The sequence below is a fragment of the Drosophila takahashii genome, chromosome 2R (assembly GCF_030179915.1).
Source record: "Drosophila takahashii strain IR98-3 E-12201 chromosome 2R, DtakHiC1v2, whole genome shotgun sequence".
NCBI lineage: Eukaryota > Metazoa > Arthropoda > Insecta > Diptera > Drosophilidae > Drosophila > Drosophila takahashii.
This window is the reverse complement of record NC_091679.1, coordinates 28,000,705-28,017,719: the sequence shown is the minus strand read 5'-3', so window position 1 is coordinate 28,017,719 and position 17,015 is coordinate 28,000,705. Positions and strand designations below refer to the sequence as shown.

At 40.5% G+C, this 17,015-nt stretch overlaps 2 protein-coding genes across 9 annotated transcripts in view; both read right to left on the bottom strand.

Moving 5' to 3' along the window:
* Nucleotides 1-161: 161 nt before the first annotated feature.
* Wnt2 (Wnt oncogene analog 2) lies at nt 162-10,257 on the bottom strand. 2 transcript variants are annotated; one of them, XM_017147701.3, is made up of 5 exons: nt 9,196-10,257; nt 2,266-2,483; nt 1,290-1,573; nt 1,036-1,223; nt 162-623 (listed from the first exon to the last, which is right to left on the bottom strand). In XM_017147701.3, the coding sequence occupies exons 1-5, from the start codon at nt 9,249-9,251 to the stop codon at nt 311-313; spliced, it is 1,059 nt and encodes a 352-aa protein (XP_017003190.2). In that variant the 5' UTR covers nt 9,252-10,257; the 3' UTR covers nt 162-310. The 2 variants fall into 2 exon arrangements, with proteins under 2 accessions (XP_017003190.2, XP_017003191.2); XM_017147702.3 differs by having other exon boundaries at nt 2,266-2,478.
* A 3,994-nt stretch (nt 10,258-14,251) lies between these two features.
* Nucleotides 14,252-17,015, bottom strand: part of Camta (Calmodulin-binding transcription activator) — a 45,648-nt gene continuing 42,884 nt past the window's right edge. For all 7 annotated transcript variants that reach the window (XM_070211873.1, XM_070211872.1, XM_017147810.3 and 4 more), the window contains one exon: nt 14,252-16,979. In XM_070211873.1, coding sequence (XP_070067974.1) covers nt 16,904-16,979 — 76 coding nt within the window. In that variant the 3' untranslated portion in view covers nt 14,252-16,903. The remainder of the gene's footprint in view (nt 16,980-17,015) is intronic.

Genomic DNA, 17,015 nt, shown 5'->3' with positions numbered 1-17,015 from the left:
CTTTTTAAAATGACCAATTCAATAATTATGGGACCCAAAAACATAATATTTACCCAACTGCCATATTTTCACATAAATTGAATAACTTTTTCGTCAGTCTGCCATTTTGAACGTCAGATCTTAAACCATTAACTAATAAATGAATCCTTCTTTGTGGGGATGTTAACTTGTTATATTTATTCTGGAATGTGTCTGTATGGTGGCGTGGTGCGTGTCTGTGAGTGTAATACATTTCTCATAATACTTAATTAACGCATTTTCTATGACATAGCCCTAATACTAGCTGCGTTCTGGTTCCATCCTGCTCCGTCTATTTACAGGTAAACTCTTCGTAGCTCTCGTCGCACTCGTCGCATTTGACCTCGCAGCACCAGCGGAACTGGCAGCGGCACTGCTTCGTCCGCCGGATGTGCTGGGTGTTGTGGCCACGCCCACAGCAGAGCAGGTCGCAGCTTTGGGGGCCGTGGCCGTTCCGCTGGCAGATCCTACCGGCGGTGCCCTGGCTTCCCGTCTGCAGACTCCGCTCGCAGTAGTTGGGCGACGCCTCCAGGTAGATCAGCTCCATGCGCTTCGGCCAATCGAGGACCGGTTTCTGGGCACGAGCGGTGCCGGCATGCTTCTTTCTGGAAGAAAATTATGCGAGAGGGGTGTTAGGTATGTATTAAATATTTCTAAGCATGTTTTATTACAAAGTATTTAATAGTTATATTTATTCACTAATAAATGGCATAGTAAAAAATTTTGAATTCATCGATTCGTATTACATATTTAAATAAAATGAAAACCTTCTATTTATTAAAAACATATTTAATGGCATGATTTGAAATTTGTTGAATAAAAATTAAATAGCTTAATTACTTAACATAATTTTCGTCATTATACAAAATAATTTAATATTAACATAGCTAAACATAGCTAAAAATATTTAAATTTACATGAATTCTTTGAACTTACTACGTCTTTTTTTTTATTCATATATTGCTGTTGCTGTTTATGCCCAAATTATTTATTTTAATTTGGTTTGTTCTCTCTCACCTGCTTAATACTAATCTCAGTCCACGTTTGCCTTTGACGGCTTGAACAGTTTTGGCTTTTTGATACTTCTGCATGAGCTTATCGCCGATCAGGCGAAAGGGCGGCAAACTCTTCCAGCAGGTCTTCATCACGCAGGAGCCACTTACGCCATGGCACTTGCAGTCCGTGCGCAGCATTTTCTTGACCAGCTAAAGGGGTTCAAATCGAAGTTATATTATAATGTATTTATTGAGGAAATATATATGCGAACGCACCGTTCTCCCTGCCCGATTGTTGTGCAGATTCATCAGAGTGCGGGCATCTCGCTCGAGTTCGCGAGCATCCATGAATCTGCGCGCATACCGCATTCCGAAATCCACGTCCGCCGAACACCCGCCCCACTTCCAGGGCTCGTCGGGCGTTCCGCTGGCAGTGGGCATGGCCTTGTGCCGCACATCACAGCCGCAGGTGGAGATGTTGCCGCGGGCACAGGCAGCGGTCACCGCATAGGCCGCTCCGGCACTGGCTATCGCATAGGTGTAGGCAGCCTCACGGGAAGCTGTGAGAAAAAATGTTTGTTTGTGATGAATTTATAGTTTAAGTGATTATTTAAAGGGAGTAGTGAGTCCTCAAAATAAATCGAATTTCTGAGTTTTTCTAGCACTCGAACTTTCATAGGTGTTCTAAAAATTTTCAGAAATAAGAAAAAAGACTAAGACCGGAGTATAAATTAATAAAATGATTTTTAATACCACAGAAAGTATAATTGATTGCTTAACCCATTTGTATATATTAATATACCAATTTTGTTATTAAATTGTAACAAAATATTGTTAAATTAATATGAAATCTGTTGCAAAAATAGTAGTTTAAATATTGGTAAAAACCAAAGTTTGAGTACATTTCATATATTATTCTAAAACGCTGTCTTTTGATGGTTTCACAATGTTTTCACGTAGTTTAAGAGAAATCTGTGCATCTTGGATTTCTATTGGTTAAAGGCGAAGCTCGACTAGATAATTACTAATTTAAGCTTTATTATTTTATGGGTATTAAAAACATACCCAAAATGCAATCCCCAATTATGTCTTGAAATCTTAACAGATCTTGAGATCATGAGTCATACCAATTATCACATAAAATCGTACTTTACCAATAAAATTTAAATCATTTTATAAGACTCCCTGCGAGGGCGTTGATTTCGTGATGGGACTGGGAAAAAGACTGAGATTGGGATGCACATGCACTCACCTGTGGGTATGACATGGGCGAAGACGTTGCGCTGCCACACCTCCGAGCAGTTCCAGCGGTGTCCCCGGAACTGGTGCTGGCACTCCTGGGCGCCCAGTTGGTGGCCCTCGCCCAGGGCGATCAAAGCATCGGGCATCTCGCGGCACATGTTCCGCTGACCCGGCGTCAGGCCCGGAATCCGGCCACAGAGCATGGCGGATGTAAAGCTGGACACTAATCTGACAAGAAGGCAAAACAAACAGAACCATAAATAACACCCTGTAGAGCCACAATAAACAAATAAATAAATAACAAACGAATGGCGATCGATCGATCGATGGAGCGATCGCGATGGTGATCCGCAGCCGCAGATCGATCGCTCGATTGCCAATGGCTGAAATGCTGAAAAGCTAAAAAGTCGTGCACAGCAAACGCCGCCGGCTCTTTTGGGCTGGCTGAATGCATTTCCATTTCGTTTGCCATTGGAGGCTTCAGTCTCAGCTCCGAGCTGTGAGCTCCAAGCCGCCGGCCTCAGCTCCAGATCTCAGCCAATCGAGTCGAGTCTGGCCAAGATTAATGCGCTGCAGTTGTCTGCCGCACAGGGACAAATTTATTTATATTTTATTAATCGAACTACATGGTTTTGAGTTTTGGGTTTTGGTAAAGAAAACTTTCGATATTAGAAAGCCCATCACTTTGAATATGACATGCTACGAAATGTAACATGGAAACTACACACATAGCACACTCATAAAATATAATTATCCAATTAAAAATTTCCATTTTCGGTCAACTGCTTACAAATATTTTATAATGATGGAATATTTTTATTTTCATTTTTGTTGGTTGATTAAAAATAATTATTTGGATAAATCATTTCTTATCAAAAACCTACTCAAAATGGGTACTGAACTGATTACTGAACTCGGCATTAATGCTTTAAATTTGTAGGAAAGTTTTTAGATATAGTTAGATTAATTATGATACATTTAATTTCATTTATTTTTTTCCGATAATATTAACATAAGATGAACACCCAGTTTCGATCTATTTATACCACTGATCTATGCTTTTTTCCCGTGTATCCGTGGCAGGTGGCTATGGGCTTGGGCGTTGTACTGTCAGCTTTAGTCAAATCCCAGCCGCCAGCTGTATTATTAGCCATAATTGCACGGAGATGCAGATGGAGAAGAGAAGCTTGGCCATCCGTCGTGACTCGCTGGAGTGTCTAATCAAGTCGCGTTTACTTCAGCTTCAGCTCCACTTGAGTTGTCGGGTTAAATGGCGAAATTAATGCTAACAGTCAAAAATGGCAAATGGGATTAATGAGTTTTGACAATGAGTTGCAAATTGCCAATTTCAGATATTTTTCTCTCCCTCTGTCTCTATCTCTTTCTATTGCTCTGCCTCCCACTTCCACTCCCACTTGCCACCCACTCCTGAGACGTGTCGGCTGTCTAACCTGTCGACTTGCGGCTGCCAAGCCAATCAGCATCAAACAGCTGCGGCAATAATCATGCGATCGATCGATCGCCTGCTCGCCTTTTGTCCGTGGACCAGGTTAAAGCCAGGAAAAGCCAAGAAAAGCCAAAGAAACACATCCCGGGGCCAAACAACTGGCGCACGGGTGGGCAACAGCGATATTAAAATACAAATGCAAAGTTAACTCCAATTGCCAGCCACATGGTTACACGGGAAAAATATTAGTAATTTGTAATGGGATATTATTGTATAGGATATTCAGAATAAGAATTTCTTTCAAAGAATTCTAAATATTCTAAAGTAATTTCATTCAAAATTTTATTATATAAATCACATTTTTTTTACAGAAGGGATGTTTTTTCAATTATGAAATCATAATTGATTTCATGTTTTGTGGTATCAATTTATTTAGAATGTGTCTTTCTCCTTTCCGCTCATTTAACTATAACCGCTATCTCGCTCTATTTGTAACTGAGGGAGTTTGTACTTCTCTCTCCCACTCACTTAATTTAAGTTGCCACATTGCTTCTTCCTCTCTTTTTCGAAGTTAGAGAAGAAATTTCGGTAAAAACAATATGCCTATACAATACCATGCGCATATCGATTTGACTCCGGCGTGATTATTTTTGTGTGCATAATACATTTTTTGCCAGAGAATTAAAATTGTTTGTATTATAGACTAAATTATCCATGACATTCCATTTGAACAAACTTTTTTTTCTGCGTGTACACAAAAGTAAATGGCTTTCGCTGCCTGCCACTCGAGTGTCTCCAACTGCAACTCCAAGTCGAGCTCCAGCTCCAGCTTACGAGGCACTCTTAAACGCAGCAATTAAATCAATTTACAGAAATTACACATTTTACCAACCGCAGAGGAGCACGAAGACATGAGCTTAAACCCTCGGCAAAACGTCGATGGTCGATTTGCTGATTTCTGATATGGGATCGCTTTGGTTGTTGTGTTGCTGGCTTGTTGAACACGCTGTTAACATGGCTCAAAACTGGAGTCGAGCGTCGACGAGCGACGGCGAAATTGGTGGTTAAACTAATAATTAGGCCCGCTTAACAGGGCCAAAAGGAAGGGACCGCAAGGGAACCTTCAACTCTGTGGCCGAAGTTGGCCCGAAATACGCGATCGATCTGTCAGCGCATCCGCTCCACCAGTCAGTCATCCAATCAGCCAGTCAGTCAGTCAGTCAATAGCTTTTACGTGCGTTCGTCCAGCGTGACCGTCAAGCCCCCGCACCTCGATAAATATGGCATATGTACCTCTATATAAACGAACTATACTACTCCAAAACCAGCCGGCAATCAAGGCGGCCATCTCCAGCTCCTCCTTCCTCTTCCTCCGCAACCCTTTTGTTTTTAGCTGCTTTATTTAATTTGTCGCTTGGCCCGCCCGTCTGCTGTTTGCCTGTTGCATGTCAACGCCGACAATTTCATCATCATCATCGCCATTACCAGAACAGATTTTAGTTTCAGACCCATGCACAGCGAGAAAATCATTCTAATTACCAAATTCATTTATAAGAGGGTAAACAAAAAATATTAAATTATGCTTGTTATGCTTGTGCTTTAAAAATAATTAATCAATTCAGAAAACTATAGTTTAAAATCAAAGATTAAAATACATCATTAATAATAATAAACTATTTTATATCATATTTTTCATTAGGTTTTGTTTCTTATTTGTAAACAATGAAGCTGTTTTATTTTTTTTGTTAAGATAAATCAAGGGGTATTTAGTTTAAGTGAGCAATTCGAGCTAAGATTAATCACCTGTCAGTTAATAACGGACCTGTCATTTTTTTAAGACATGACACGACATAATTCTATTTATTATTTATTTCGGAAAACGTACAGTTTTTTGTATGCTCATTTCGAATAAAAGTTTTACACGCTATGCTGTAACTTTTTATAGATCTTTCCTTGTAATTTAGCTTTTTTATGGACCCCCACGATTTGTTTTTCTCTCTGTAAACCCTTTCGAAATCCACTCCATGATCTTCGGGCTCTTGAACAGTCCGAGTCACGTGTGCTTGATTTGCGCTTTGTTTTGAGTCCCCCTTTTATTTTTTTCGCCATAGTCCTAAGACTGCTTTACTTCTTTATTATCTCTGGTTCTATATCGGGGTTCTCGCTCGCTTCGTGACCCTTTATGCTGCGTGAGAGCAAGGACCTGTCATGAACTTGATACCACTTCCGCCTCCGCCATATACCATTTACCATTTACCAACTCCCCATCTCCTTCTTCATCGAACCCAAAATAGAGCTGGCATTTACAAAACACCAAACTAGTTCCATTGACAGTCTTATGGCTTCTGCTGCCCCGACAAATTGGTGATTCCTCAGGCACTAATTTGCACAAAAATATTTGCCACGACAACGTGGTCTCATTAAAAATGGATTAAGCCTGGTGCATAATTCAACGGCGGCTGGAGCGCAGGCACTTATGAGTTGGCTGCGAGCAGCATAAATGGCCAATAACAAGCCCCAAACCAGCAGCACAGGCAGCAGAAAAAAGCAGCGAAATACCCAAGAAACGCTAACTTAATGCGCACTTTGGAGCCTCATAAAAATATGACTTTAATATTTTCACGCGCAGGCGTAGCAGCCTGGCGATCCACGATCTCCCCGATCTCCGCGCATATATATGTATATGAGTTTGTATATCCAGAGCCCTGTGTCATAATTGTGCGAATCTAGTCGGCCAAATAGTTTCGACCCACCGCTGCGCAGGCGGCTGTTATTTGGGCCCCACTCTCCGCCAAGACGTCTCTTACTCTTGACCAGTAGCGCCTCCAATAGCAGGCAGATATATATGGCCGGCGCTCCGTCTGGTAATTACATGCCTTGCTGACATGTTCATGGCCCTCGGACTCCTTCACTCCCCCTTTTCCTCCTCCGCCCAAACAGAACGGCCAAGCGCCAATTGGAGGCGGAAGCAACAAAGGCGCTTTAATCCGGCCAAAACAATGCGTTGGTCCGGGGGAATAATGTTCATTGGTGGGTCCCTCGATCCCTCAATCCCTCTATCCCTCGATCCCTCGCTTTTCGGGGCATTTGAAAGTTTCGTGTGCTTTGCTCTACAGCTGCATGTAAAGTGGGCGGGGCTGGGAGGGAGTGGTCGGCTGTGGGAGCGGGCAAACCGAAAACCCATAAAGGCTGTTCAACATGCCATCAATAAAACACAAATATTCCGAAGGGGGCAAGGAGGAGCTGGCAGGAAGAAGGAGCACTGGAGCGGAGCGGAGCTGACCATGGTCATGGCCAAGAAAAATGTCGCTGCCACGCTCAGACAAACGGCCAGCAACAATTGCTGGCCATCCTGGCCACAAAAACGACGACGTAATTGACCAGAGAAAGACATATGTACGAGCACTGGGAGAAAAGGAAGTCAACAGGTTGGTTTTGATATCTGGCTTTAGAACTTTTTAAGGCTAAATTCTTAGATACTAAAATGATTTTTGATCAATAACATATCAATCTTGTGCTCTTTTCAATTAACCAAATTAAACTATAATTTTTAGAAACTATGATTAGTTTTACAAAAATATTTATTTATTGTATAATAACAAAATTGAGATTTAATACTTGTTAGAGAAATGTTTTTTAATTAATTAATTTAGAATTACATTTTATTGTATTTATTATATAAAGGGTCTGTTCTTGCTCTTCTCTTAAACAAAAAAACTAAAATTTTTCAAGTCGTTTATGGTTAAAGAGCGATAAAACGCAACCATGTTTTTCTATTCTGGATAGTTCACGATTTCTTTTCCACGCCTTGATTAAACAACGGCCCCTCTCCTTGTTGATTCAGCACGCTTTCGCTCAGTGTAGGCAATGCAGTGTCCATGTAACAGGTAAAAGCCAAAACGGATCGTTCGTCATGGACAATTGGCAGAGACCAAGTGGTCGAATGGCCACTCAGGCAGTTAGTCAGTCGGCCAACCGCACTCGCCCTTGCCCTCCGCATCCCATCCCATCACGCCCTGGCAAACAGATCAACGCAGATAGTTTTGTTTGGGCTTTGAGGTTTGCAGTCGATCACTCATCCATAGCCGCAGATGAAAGAAATGGTAAGAGCAAAATACCAGGGCCAACAATGCCGAGCGACCAGTGACCAAGCGCAGATTCCTCGACCACCTCGCACCGACGGCTCCCGCACAGAGATCTTTTATTTTGCAGGTTGGCCTGGGAAACGTGGAAACCTGGCTAACTGGCAGCCGGCAAACTGGCAACAGGCAAGAGTTTATGCCATTTTGGGCTTGTAAATGCAGGCACAACTGGCGCAGAGTGATCTTGATCGCAATTTGAGCGTTTGTCTGCACGTTCATGCGTTCCAATTGTCCATGTAAGAGCACGAGTACGAGTACGAGGAGATGTATCTGGAGGATGCAGCTGGTTTGCCCGCTTTAAAATTGCAGTAACCTCAATTACACGAGCTAAGCATTTCTGGGTTAAGACCCTTTGAAGGTTTCTGCTTATTTCGGTTAAGTTCAGGTTCAGTTCGGCGAAGTTCTGCCCACAAAACCATCCCACTGACGAGAAGAGGAGATGAAACAGGAAAGGAAGCCAAATTGGACAATCAGAAGTGTGAATACACTTGCATTTAACAAGAATTAATGGGAAGATGTCTCAAAATACATCGATAGATATAAGAGAAATACAAATATGTCTAAACATATTTATAAAATGGAAAAATCTCAGTTGATATGCGTTAAAAAAACAGAATTACTGGTTACCAAAATCAAAATACCCTCTGCAAGGGTATAAAGTGCAGTAAGTGGTGGGGGAAAAACACCGCGTATCTTTGAGATACACTCAACTTATTGCAACTGCAACTGCATCAAGGCAATTAGATAGCAGTCGAAACACACACAGAGACACACACGGAGGCAACGTTGATGAGTTTATGGCAAAAATTGATTTCCAGTTGTCGTAGCCCCGCCCACCGCCTACCGCCCCAATCCGATTTTAGACGCGGCTCTTAGCTGCTCCTCGCTACAAATGAGAAACCGCTGTCTTTCTGTCAGTTTTGTGCTTTACTTGCTGCCTGCCATTTAATTGCCAATTTTAATGAGATTTTTTCCAGCGTTTTCCCAACGTTTCGCCATCCCCAACCCCGCCGTAACCACTATACCAACTACCAACTATATAGAACGAGGCGTTCACTGTTTGGGCGTTCGATAAGGATTTAACATACATCGCGCTGTGGCTTCGCAGATAAAATTAGCGATCGTGTCCGGCGATGTGCGCGATATGGCGAAAAGGTAACGAAAGAGTTGTCAACTCGTGCAGATCTGTCGGCGATAAAAGGAAAAACCGCCTGGAAAAGCCAAAAGAAAAACCTAACCCAACCCAACACAACGCCGCCCGGGGATCAGAAACAGACATACATAGCTACAGCTAAACATAACTGTTTGGCCGTTAAAGTTAATGGGCATACCGTTTATGGGGCTACTATACCTTATTTCCATAATCCAGAGTATGTAGATTAAGAGCTTGTTATGTATTTTCCACATGACGATGCAAATCCGAGGCACACAACACGAATTCAAGCCCAACAGCTGGCACTATCATCATATTCTATTCGCACTAAAAGTCTCAATACTCAATGCATTCGAGGCTTAATTTCCGTTCTTTCCTTTTGCTGAGCTTAGCAGTCTCCGATTTCCACAGTTCCGAAGGGCCACATATTTTTACCCATAAAACGCCGCCATAGGAGCCGAGAATCTGGGGAGCCAAACTATTGGAAGTAAACCGAGCGAACGCCTCCGTTTTGTTATTAATGAACCGAAAACGCAGACGGCAGCATTCAATACTTCTGCGAATATGACCAAATAACCGACGATCGATCCGAGTGCCGAAATACAATATACGAAATATATAAAATACACGCGAGCTTTTGTCCATTTGTTCGTATGCTAATTAACACCTTCTTCAGCTGCGGCGTTTCAGCGGCGTTTCAATTAAGTCATCGCGAGATCGGATCACCAAACAGTTTTCGAGCAACGCGTGCGTTTCATTCATGCAAATCTCCGACTTGGCCCGGCCATAACTCAGACCCGAAACTGCCATCAGCGGCAGCATCATCCATCAGTGGATATGGACATCGTGAATATCAGGGGGCGGGGCTGTCCAGTGGTCCAGCGGTCCAGCGGTCCGACTGTCCGGCGGTCCCTCGTCGACTACACGATTTTTTAATTTATGATAAAGCGCCTCCGACTGTCACAACGGAATTGCGGCAATAACCATAAACGGCTCAGCAGGTGAAAACTACCAAAAAAGCAAAGTAAAAGAAGTGCCGAATGCCGCGATGAAGATCCCTCACTCCCGAGATCAAAAATCTTGGGATCGTGTAGCGCTTAGACGTCCCGGGTGCGGAGATTAACATAAATGCAGCTCATTAGTGACGCAATTAAAGTGCCGAGACGAGCCGCCAAAAGGAATGTTATAGGAACCCCGAGATGGATCGTTCGAGTTTATCCCGAGTGGAAGTACAAACTGATCGCTCGACCGTCGGGCGCGAGTTTCGTATAAGAACTGAGCGGACTCCAAAAAAACTATCCGCATGCTACCTATGTCAGTCGGCCAACAAGTTGCAGTTCGATGAGGTTTGAAAGGTTTTTTTAACAAATGGGTTATGGAAAGGTAAACTTCTTGATTATCACTGGTCATAAACTTAAAGGACCTTTTTTCTTTTAACACCGGAATTGACAGAGCACTGATAAATACTTGCAAACTTTAATAAAACTATTCTAAAGACCGAACTTCAACTCTTCATTATTAAAGTAACACGAATGATTCTAACAGTAACGAAAGAGGGTGGGTATAACTTTAAGTAAGGCACGCGCTGGTTTCGGCTCTAGTTTCATCGGTAAAGGATGTGAGGATTGCTCGCATATTACAATACAATATTCTATTTAAATTCGCGTCCGAACTGACTGAGGTTATTTGTAGGGGGACAGATCTAAGAATGGGATAGAGAGGGAGAGAATACCTGAAAAGAAGGGTGATGGTTGTTATTTGCCGCTGACATTGCCCACATCTCTTCGACACACGCCTAACTTCTAATCATCTTTATCGATGAAAGCTTCCATTGAAAAAATTTAGCAATTCATGTTTATAATATGTTTAGTACAATAAAGTAATGATCACACTGTGCAACATTTTTAGGGTTATAAAATGTAAAATATTTTAAATTTTGCTCTGCCATTTTAATTCCTTTCGGCAACTTCAAATCCTGGCGGGAATTTTAAATTGTGCTGGGAACTTTGAAAGTTAAAAATTTTAACAAAATGTTGCCAATTCATCAAAGATAAAAATACAATTATACCTCTAAGGTATAATTTTAACCATCATTATAATCAATTTCTTCTTCGAAAACATTCGAAATCACATTAAGTTTAAAAAAAGGATCTTAACATTTTGAAGTTGTAAGTTCGGAACACAAATCGAACAAAATTGAGCTCGATCAGGACAATCGAACTGCAACCCAAGTCGCGGCGACTCTGGTATGAGCTCGGTGTTAACAAGTACTTCAACCATGTTGGAGAGCCCTGTTCGATGAAGCTGGGCTTCAAGTTTTCAATGATTCCCCAGTGGATGGCCAATAAGCGATCCTGCACGTGACTCGTTGTTTTGGCCGAATGATAATGACGGAGACCTCAATTTTGATGGTCGGGCCTTTTTGGGGGAGCAACTTTCATCGGCAATCAAATCAATTATGTGGGTAAAAGTCGTGTCTCCCCCCATCTGCAGAATGTTTGGAGTGCCTAAGTGCAGGGGCTCCTCTTCGAAAACTGATCGAATCTTCATGGTCCCATGGATGCTTTTGGTGATTTGTCAGCGTGTCGAACAAAACACAAATCATGTTCATCAAAGTGTGGCCACAAATGTGTGTTTTGTGGCTTTTTTTTGTGGCAAATTTATAACTTGTTGTGCTGACTTCGGCTTCAACTGCGATTGCTGCAGTTTGCAGTTTTACAAATTGTTTTTGAACATTTGTTCAAAGTGATTTATTGTCGGCTGTTTACAGTCCGCCTCTTGACCAAGCGGGAAAATTGTTCATTTTTATTTTTTTCTCTTCACTACTTCACTGCCTACTTCGGTATACGGTAGCTGCCTGGCCCAAAGGAGGAGGAATGGCGAAAACCCATGGCCAGCATCTAATGCATTTCTCGGATACGTGTGTCGCCTTAATTGATATGTCATTTATGCTAATTCCCGGCCAAAGAGCACAGGAATTCGCTATCTTGACGGGCTACAAGATGTGTTTAGTGCAGTTGGAGTCGAGTAGCATTCGATGGCAGCCTATTAAATGCAATTAAGTTAATTTAAACAGTTTTGTGGAAAGCGCTGACAGCCAACAATAAACAGGTGCCCGCGGCTCAGGCTCGAAAACAATTGAACAACCATTGTTTACTCGGTTTTAGCCAGACTAAAGTCTGAGTCACTCGGATGATGCGCTGCTAGGCCCAATAATGGTTGACGTCAATTATCGACAATTGAAGTCGTCTCCGGTTGCGGTAAGTACCCGTACTTCAATCAGAGTTTAGTTTAGCCTGACCCAGATTGCAGCCCGAGACTTAGCCGGCTCAAGTACCTACAACATACTTTATTGTGTGCCAAGTCTTTTAAATTCCAGATAATTGTTTTACGGCCCCTGCAAAGAGTCTCTTTATGGCAGCCAATCGATTGTTGATTAGCCGCAGCAGCGTGAAAATATCGCTGGCAACATTGTAGTACCGCTCTCGAGGATCGTGGGTGTCTCAGTGGGAGGGGAAGCCGACATCGGGCATTGTTTTAAGATCACAGTAATTTACACCTGAGTTTCTAAAACCTCTGCAGATTAAAAAACATTAAAAGTATATTTTTATGTTCCAAAGCTGTTATTAATATTGCATTAGGTATTTCTTAACATTTTACAGACATTTTAATAACACTGTACAGAGTATCGGTTATGTTCCTTACTTTCAATACTTTATTTAATCTTCAGTGCTTGAAATATTATTAAATGTTAAAATACTTTATTAAATTTGTTGATCAAATTTTTTTTCTTTTTTTTCAACTCTGCTTTGACTCGCATCTTTTCATTTTTATCAGTTCAGTTTTCTAATAAAGAAAGTCAAGTTTTTTGTTTAAGTCTTTCGTATTCTTTTTGTAAATTCTCATCATAATTTACATTTGTGTAGTATATAAAAGCATAAAAGCGATTTAAATATCAATATCTTTCTAACTAAGGCGTTACAGCAAAATACTTTTATTTTTAACATATTTACATTAGAATAAAAAATAGCTCTATTCCCAAAAAATTGTTAGTAAAAATCTTAGGTTGTGTAAGATCGTTTAAAATAAAAATTAAAGAAAATTCCTCAACTTGTTATTTAAAAAAAAATTTTAAATCAATTAATAAAAAAATTTTAATTTTTCAATAGCAAATTACAATCGTAACGGTCCCTGAAAAAAAAGCACTACAGTAGAAAGTAGCTTAGTCTTTTGTTTACCGTTCAACTTTTTTAGTGATTGAAATATTTCACTCTGAAGTAGACTAACCTAATTACATGCTATAAAATTAGGAGGTAAAAAACCCATTCTGAATTTTATTGGCTACCTTTGGCCTTTGAATGAATTGAAGCCGGCTTACGCCACTCCAGTGGCAGCGTCATCCAATGACCATAAAATATCGCATAAAACACACAAAAACAAAGCACTGCCATGAAACAATCAGAATGGCCCGAAAATTCGAGCTAAACAACAACTTTACCAAAAACCGAAATACAATAAAAATCCCGAGAGAGAGGAGAATTGCTTTCGGAGTTTATTGTTGTGGCTGGAAAGCGCTAACGGAGGGGCAACGCTTGGTTTCACATTACCCCCAGCTTCCGCTGACAGACCGAATGTCAAGCAGCCAAACAACCAAACAACTAAACAACCAAACGACCAGACAACCAGTGAAGCGATCAGGCCCCCGAGAAGCGAGAAAATGGCATTCGGAAAATGATTTTTTGGACCAAGCTGCGATTGCCCATAAACAAGTGTAAATTGAGCTGGAAAAGCGGAAAACGCATCTGATTTCAGGCAGCGGCAAAAGGTCGAGACCAGGCCGATTTATTAACAAGACACTGCGAACGCCTTGGCATTTTGCATTGTGCTCGTAATTACGAAACAACGCAGCCAGCAGATAGAGATGTATCTACGCCCCATTAGCTCATCCTCATCCTCATCACCCCTGCCACGCAGCAAGTGTTAATTGAGCTGAACCAGAAAAAAAGAAGGTAAAAAAGGAAAACTGGGAAAAAAGGAAATGCGCGCTGACCCAAGCAGCTGGAGGTTTCCTTTTTTGTTCCATCGTTACCTGAAGACACTTTCCTTGGACCGATAGGGTTAGCGCTAAGGACAATTCATTGATAATGACTGGCGCCAGCTGGTTGGCGGCTCACTTAGACAAATTGATTACTAATTGGTTTGGCAGGTCGGCAAGTTGAGAGGATGATAACCCAGGAAGAACGCAGAGGACCGGTTAAAGTGTTGAATTAAACTTTATTGGATGTAATTACAATTTTACAGAAACTGGAAAGTCGTTTTACAATATATATAGATATATAACTCTATGCTGTGTATGTGGTTGGGGGTGTATCAGTGTCTGTGTCTGTACATTTATAATACGTTGATTTGTTAAACATTCTTTAGTTTGCAGATATATGTGTATAGTTCGTTCTAAGTATCCCATACAAGTAAGGTATAATATTTAAAAAGATTACTCTCTAGGTATATTTCGCTTAAAAGTTTAGTTAACAGTTTCATATCCGTTCCTATTTGCTGGTCTACTAAGCGGAAGGTCGGAAACAAACAGTTCAATTAGCTGAATTTTGGATTTCTTGGGACAAAGTTGGATGGTTGGTTAGTTAGTTAGTTGTAGTTGAAGAAGAATGCCTGCTTCGTACATGCGCCGCACTTAGAAGTTCTATTAGGACGAAGATAGGTATAAATTATCTAACAGATATGTGAGTACCAAATATCCAATTACATTAGCTATAATAGTTTTGTCGTATTGTATAGAGTTTCGATAGATATCAACAATTTTGGTGTTGCATTAGTTTTAGTTCAGTTGAGAAAACAATAAAAATTCAAACAGAACTTGGCCGGGGGAAATGCCCTACGATCGCAGACACCACCGCGTCGATATAGATACATAGTCTGTTATAGGTATTCATCATTGTTTGTTAGATTTAAGTTTAGTTTTAGTGCCAATTGGCTTAAGGTACTTAAGTTTTCTTTGCCTTTTGGCCTTCCTCTATCTAAAAAGACTTCTTTCCATTAAAACACACTCAGGTTGCTACTTTGAGGTTTATAAATTGTGTGTGTGTGTTTTATATTATATTTTTTTGTGAGCCAGAGCGGGTCTTGTGTGTAGTGTAGTATGTGCAAATATTGCAATTAATTGGGCTTAGTATTCAGCTGGTAAATGTCTAACACCCTGCCAAAACAGTTAACAAAATTGATTGCAATTCTTAAGTCAGTTGAGTAGTGAAATCGTATTTAGTCTTCATTTCGAATCAGTTGATCAGATTTATACATAGTTAAGTTAGAGCAAAATGCAATCAAAGTTTCGTAGAGTAATAATAGTGCGAATTAAGTATAATAGTTCGTAGTTAAATAGTTAACAATGTGGTAGATCCTAAATCCCACCCACCCTCAACAGCTGCGCTTCTGGTTGTGACAAACATTCGTCGAGTAAAGGTCAACTTACAGCCCATTTGCACATCGCAATACGCAGATTTCACACTCTCGCACTTGAAGTTGCTTTATTTTGCACTTGGGTTTTGTGAGTTTGGTTTTTGTGGTTTGCTTTGGGACTACTAGAGGTAAGTGTCCCTGTTTCTATGGGCTGGACATAGGTTTCGAGATGGTGTATGTACATTAATCGTCCAACTGTCGCCTGTGTTTATTAATTCGAACTTGAACGGTCCTTTAAAAATTGTTTCTTGAGTTATCGTATCAGTATCGGCTCCTTTTATATTATATATATTGTATATTTGTAAGTATATATGTTCTTGTTGGTATGTTATGAAAGCTAACAATGTGGACGGACAAAAATAATTTACAAAAATTCATTTATTGTTACATTTAGTTTAAAAACTTTTCTCTCTTGCATGTTTTGGTTGTTTGGCTGTGTCTTCAAGCAGTTACGATTGACTGGCGCAATCAATCAGTTGGGGGGGAAGCAGCAGCAGAGGGATCCTCCATCTGCTCCTCAGATTTGGATGTATTTTGGTATCCATTCTTTTGATTTATTTTATCATTAGCTAGGCTTAGTCTACGTAGTCAGATAAGTTAAGACTTAGTACGCATAATCGTAAGTACTTGCGTTTAGAAATTAGAATAGGGCTTATTTTCTTTGAAACATGATAGATTGGTAGCTGCTGTGCACTCCACACGAATCTGATTTTAGAAATCAACAACAACTTTTGGACTTTCATTAGAGTCTTATGCTTAAACCTAAAGAGCAATTAGCAACTAGTTAGGATCGAGGATTAATGCTTTAGGTATTCATTTTTTGTTTTTTTTTTTGCATTTTGCTTTAGAGACAAGCTTAGTCGCATCGCAGAGCTTGGTAGTACGTTAAAATAGACTAGAATTTAGTTAGTTAGGCAATATCTATATACAAATGTAACTATATAGATGCATACACATGCGTAATATTGGTTTAAATTTTATGTATATAATATGTATATATTGCAGGCTACGATTTTTTTCACTACAATTGGAGTTAAAAAGTTTTTCAAAGGCGTCAGTAATAAGTTCTTTCGAGTTTACAAATGGAAAAATTGTGTTCTTCTCCCTGGAGTCTGATCTTCAGTTAAGATTAGGTTTCGGTAATACCTAAAAAGTACTATGTGTGTGTTCTATCCATAATTTCTTAAAATTCGTTAGGCAAATGAATCAAAGTGCAGGTAGTTGCTACTAATTCAGAGTGTGTTGACTGTGTTATCTGTGTTAGAGAGAGTTTTGAAACAAAGTTCCACTACAGAGGTGCTTGGGATTGTTTTGGAATTCCAAATCGGAACAAATACGAAAGTAGAAAGTTTCACTCGATTGTTAAAGCTATTCATAAATTCTTATGGAACCGCGCAGCCTGGGTTCCTATGTTAAAAATTCACTCAGTTGACCCTCACTGATTGGATTGTATTTGGTGTAGATTGTTGTTGTTGCCCGCATTGGTGTTGCCACTGCTCGGCACAGAAATGCTGTTGAAAAAAGAGTGATTTATTAGTTTGAATCAG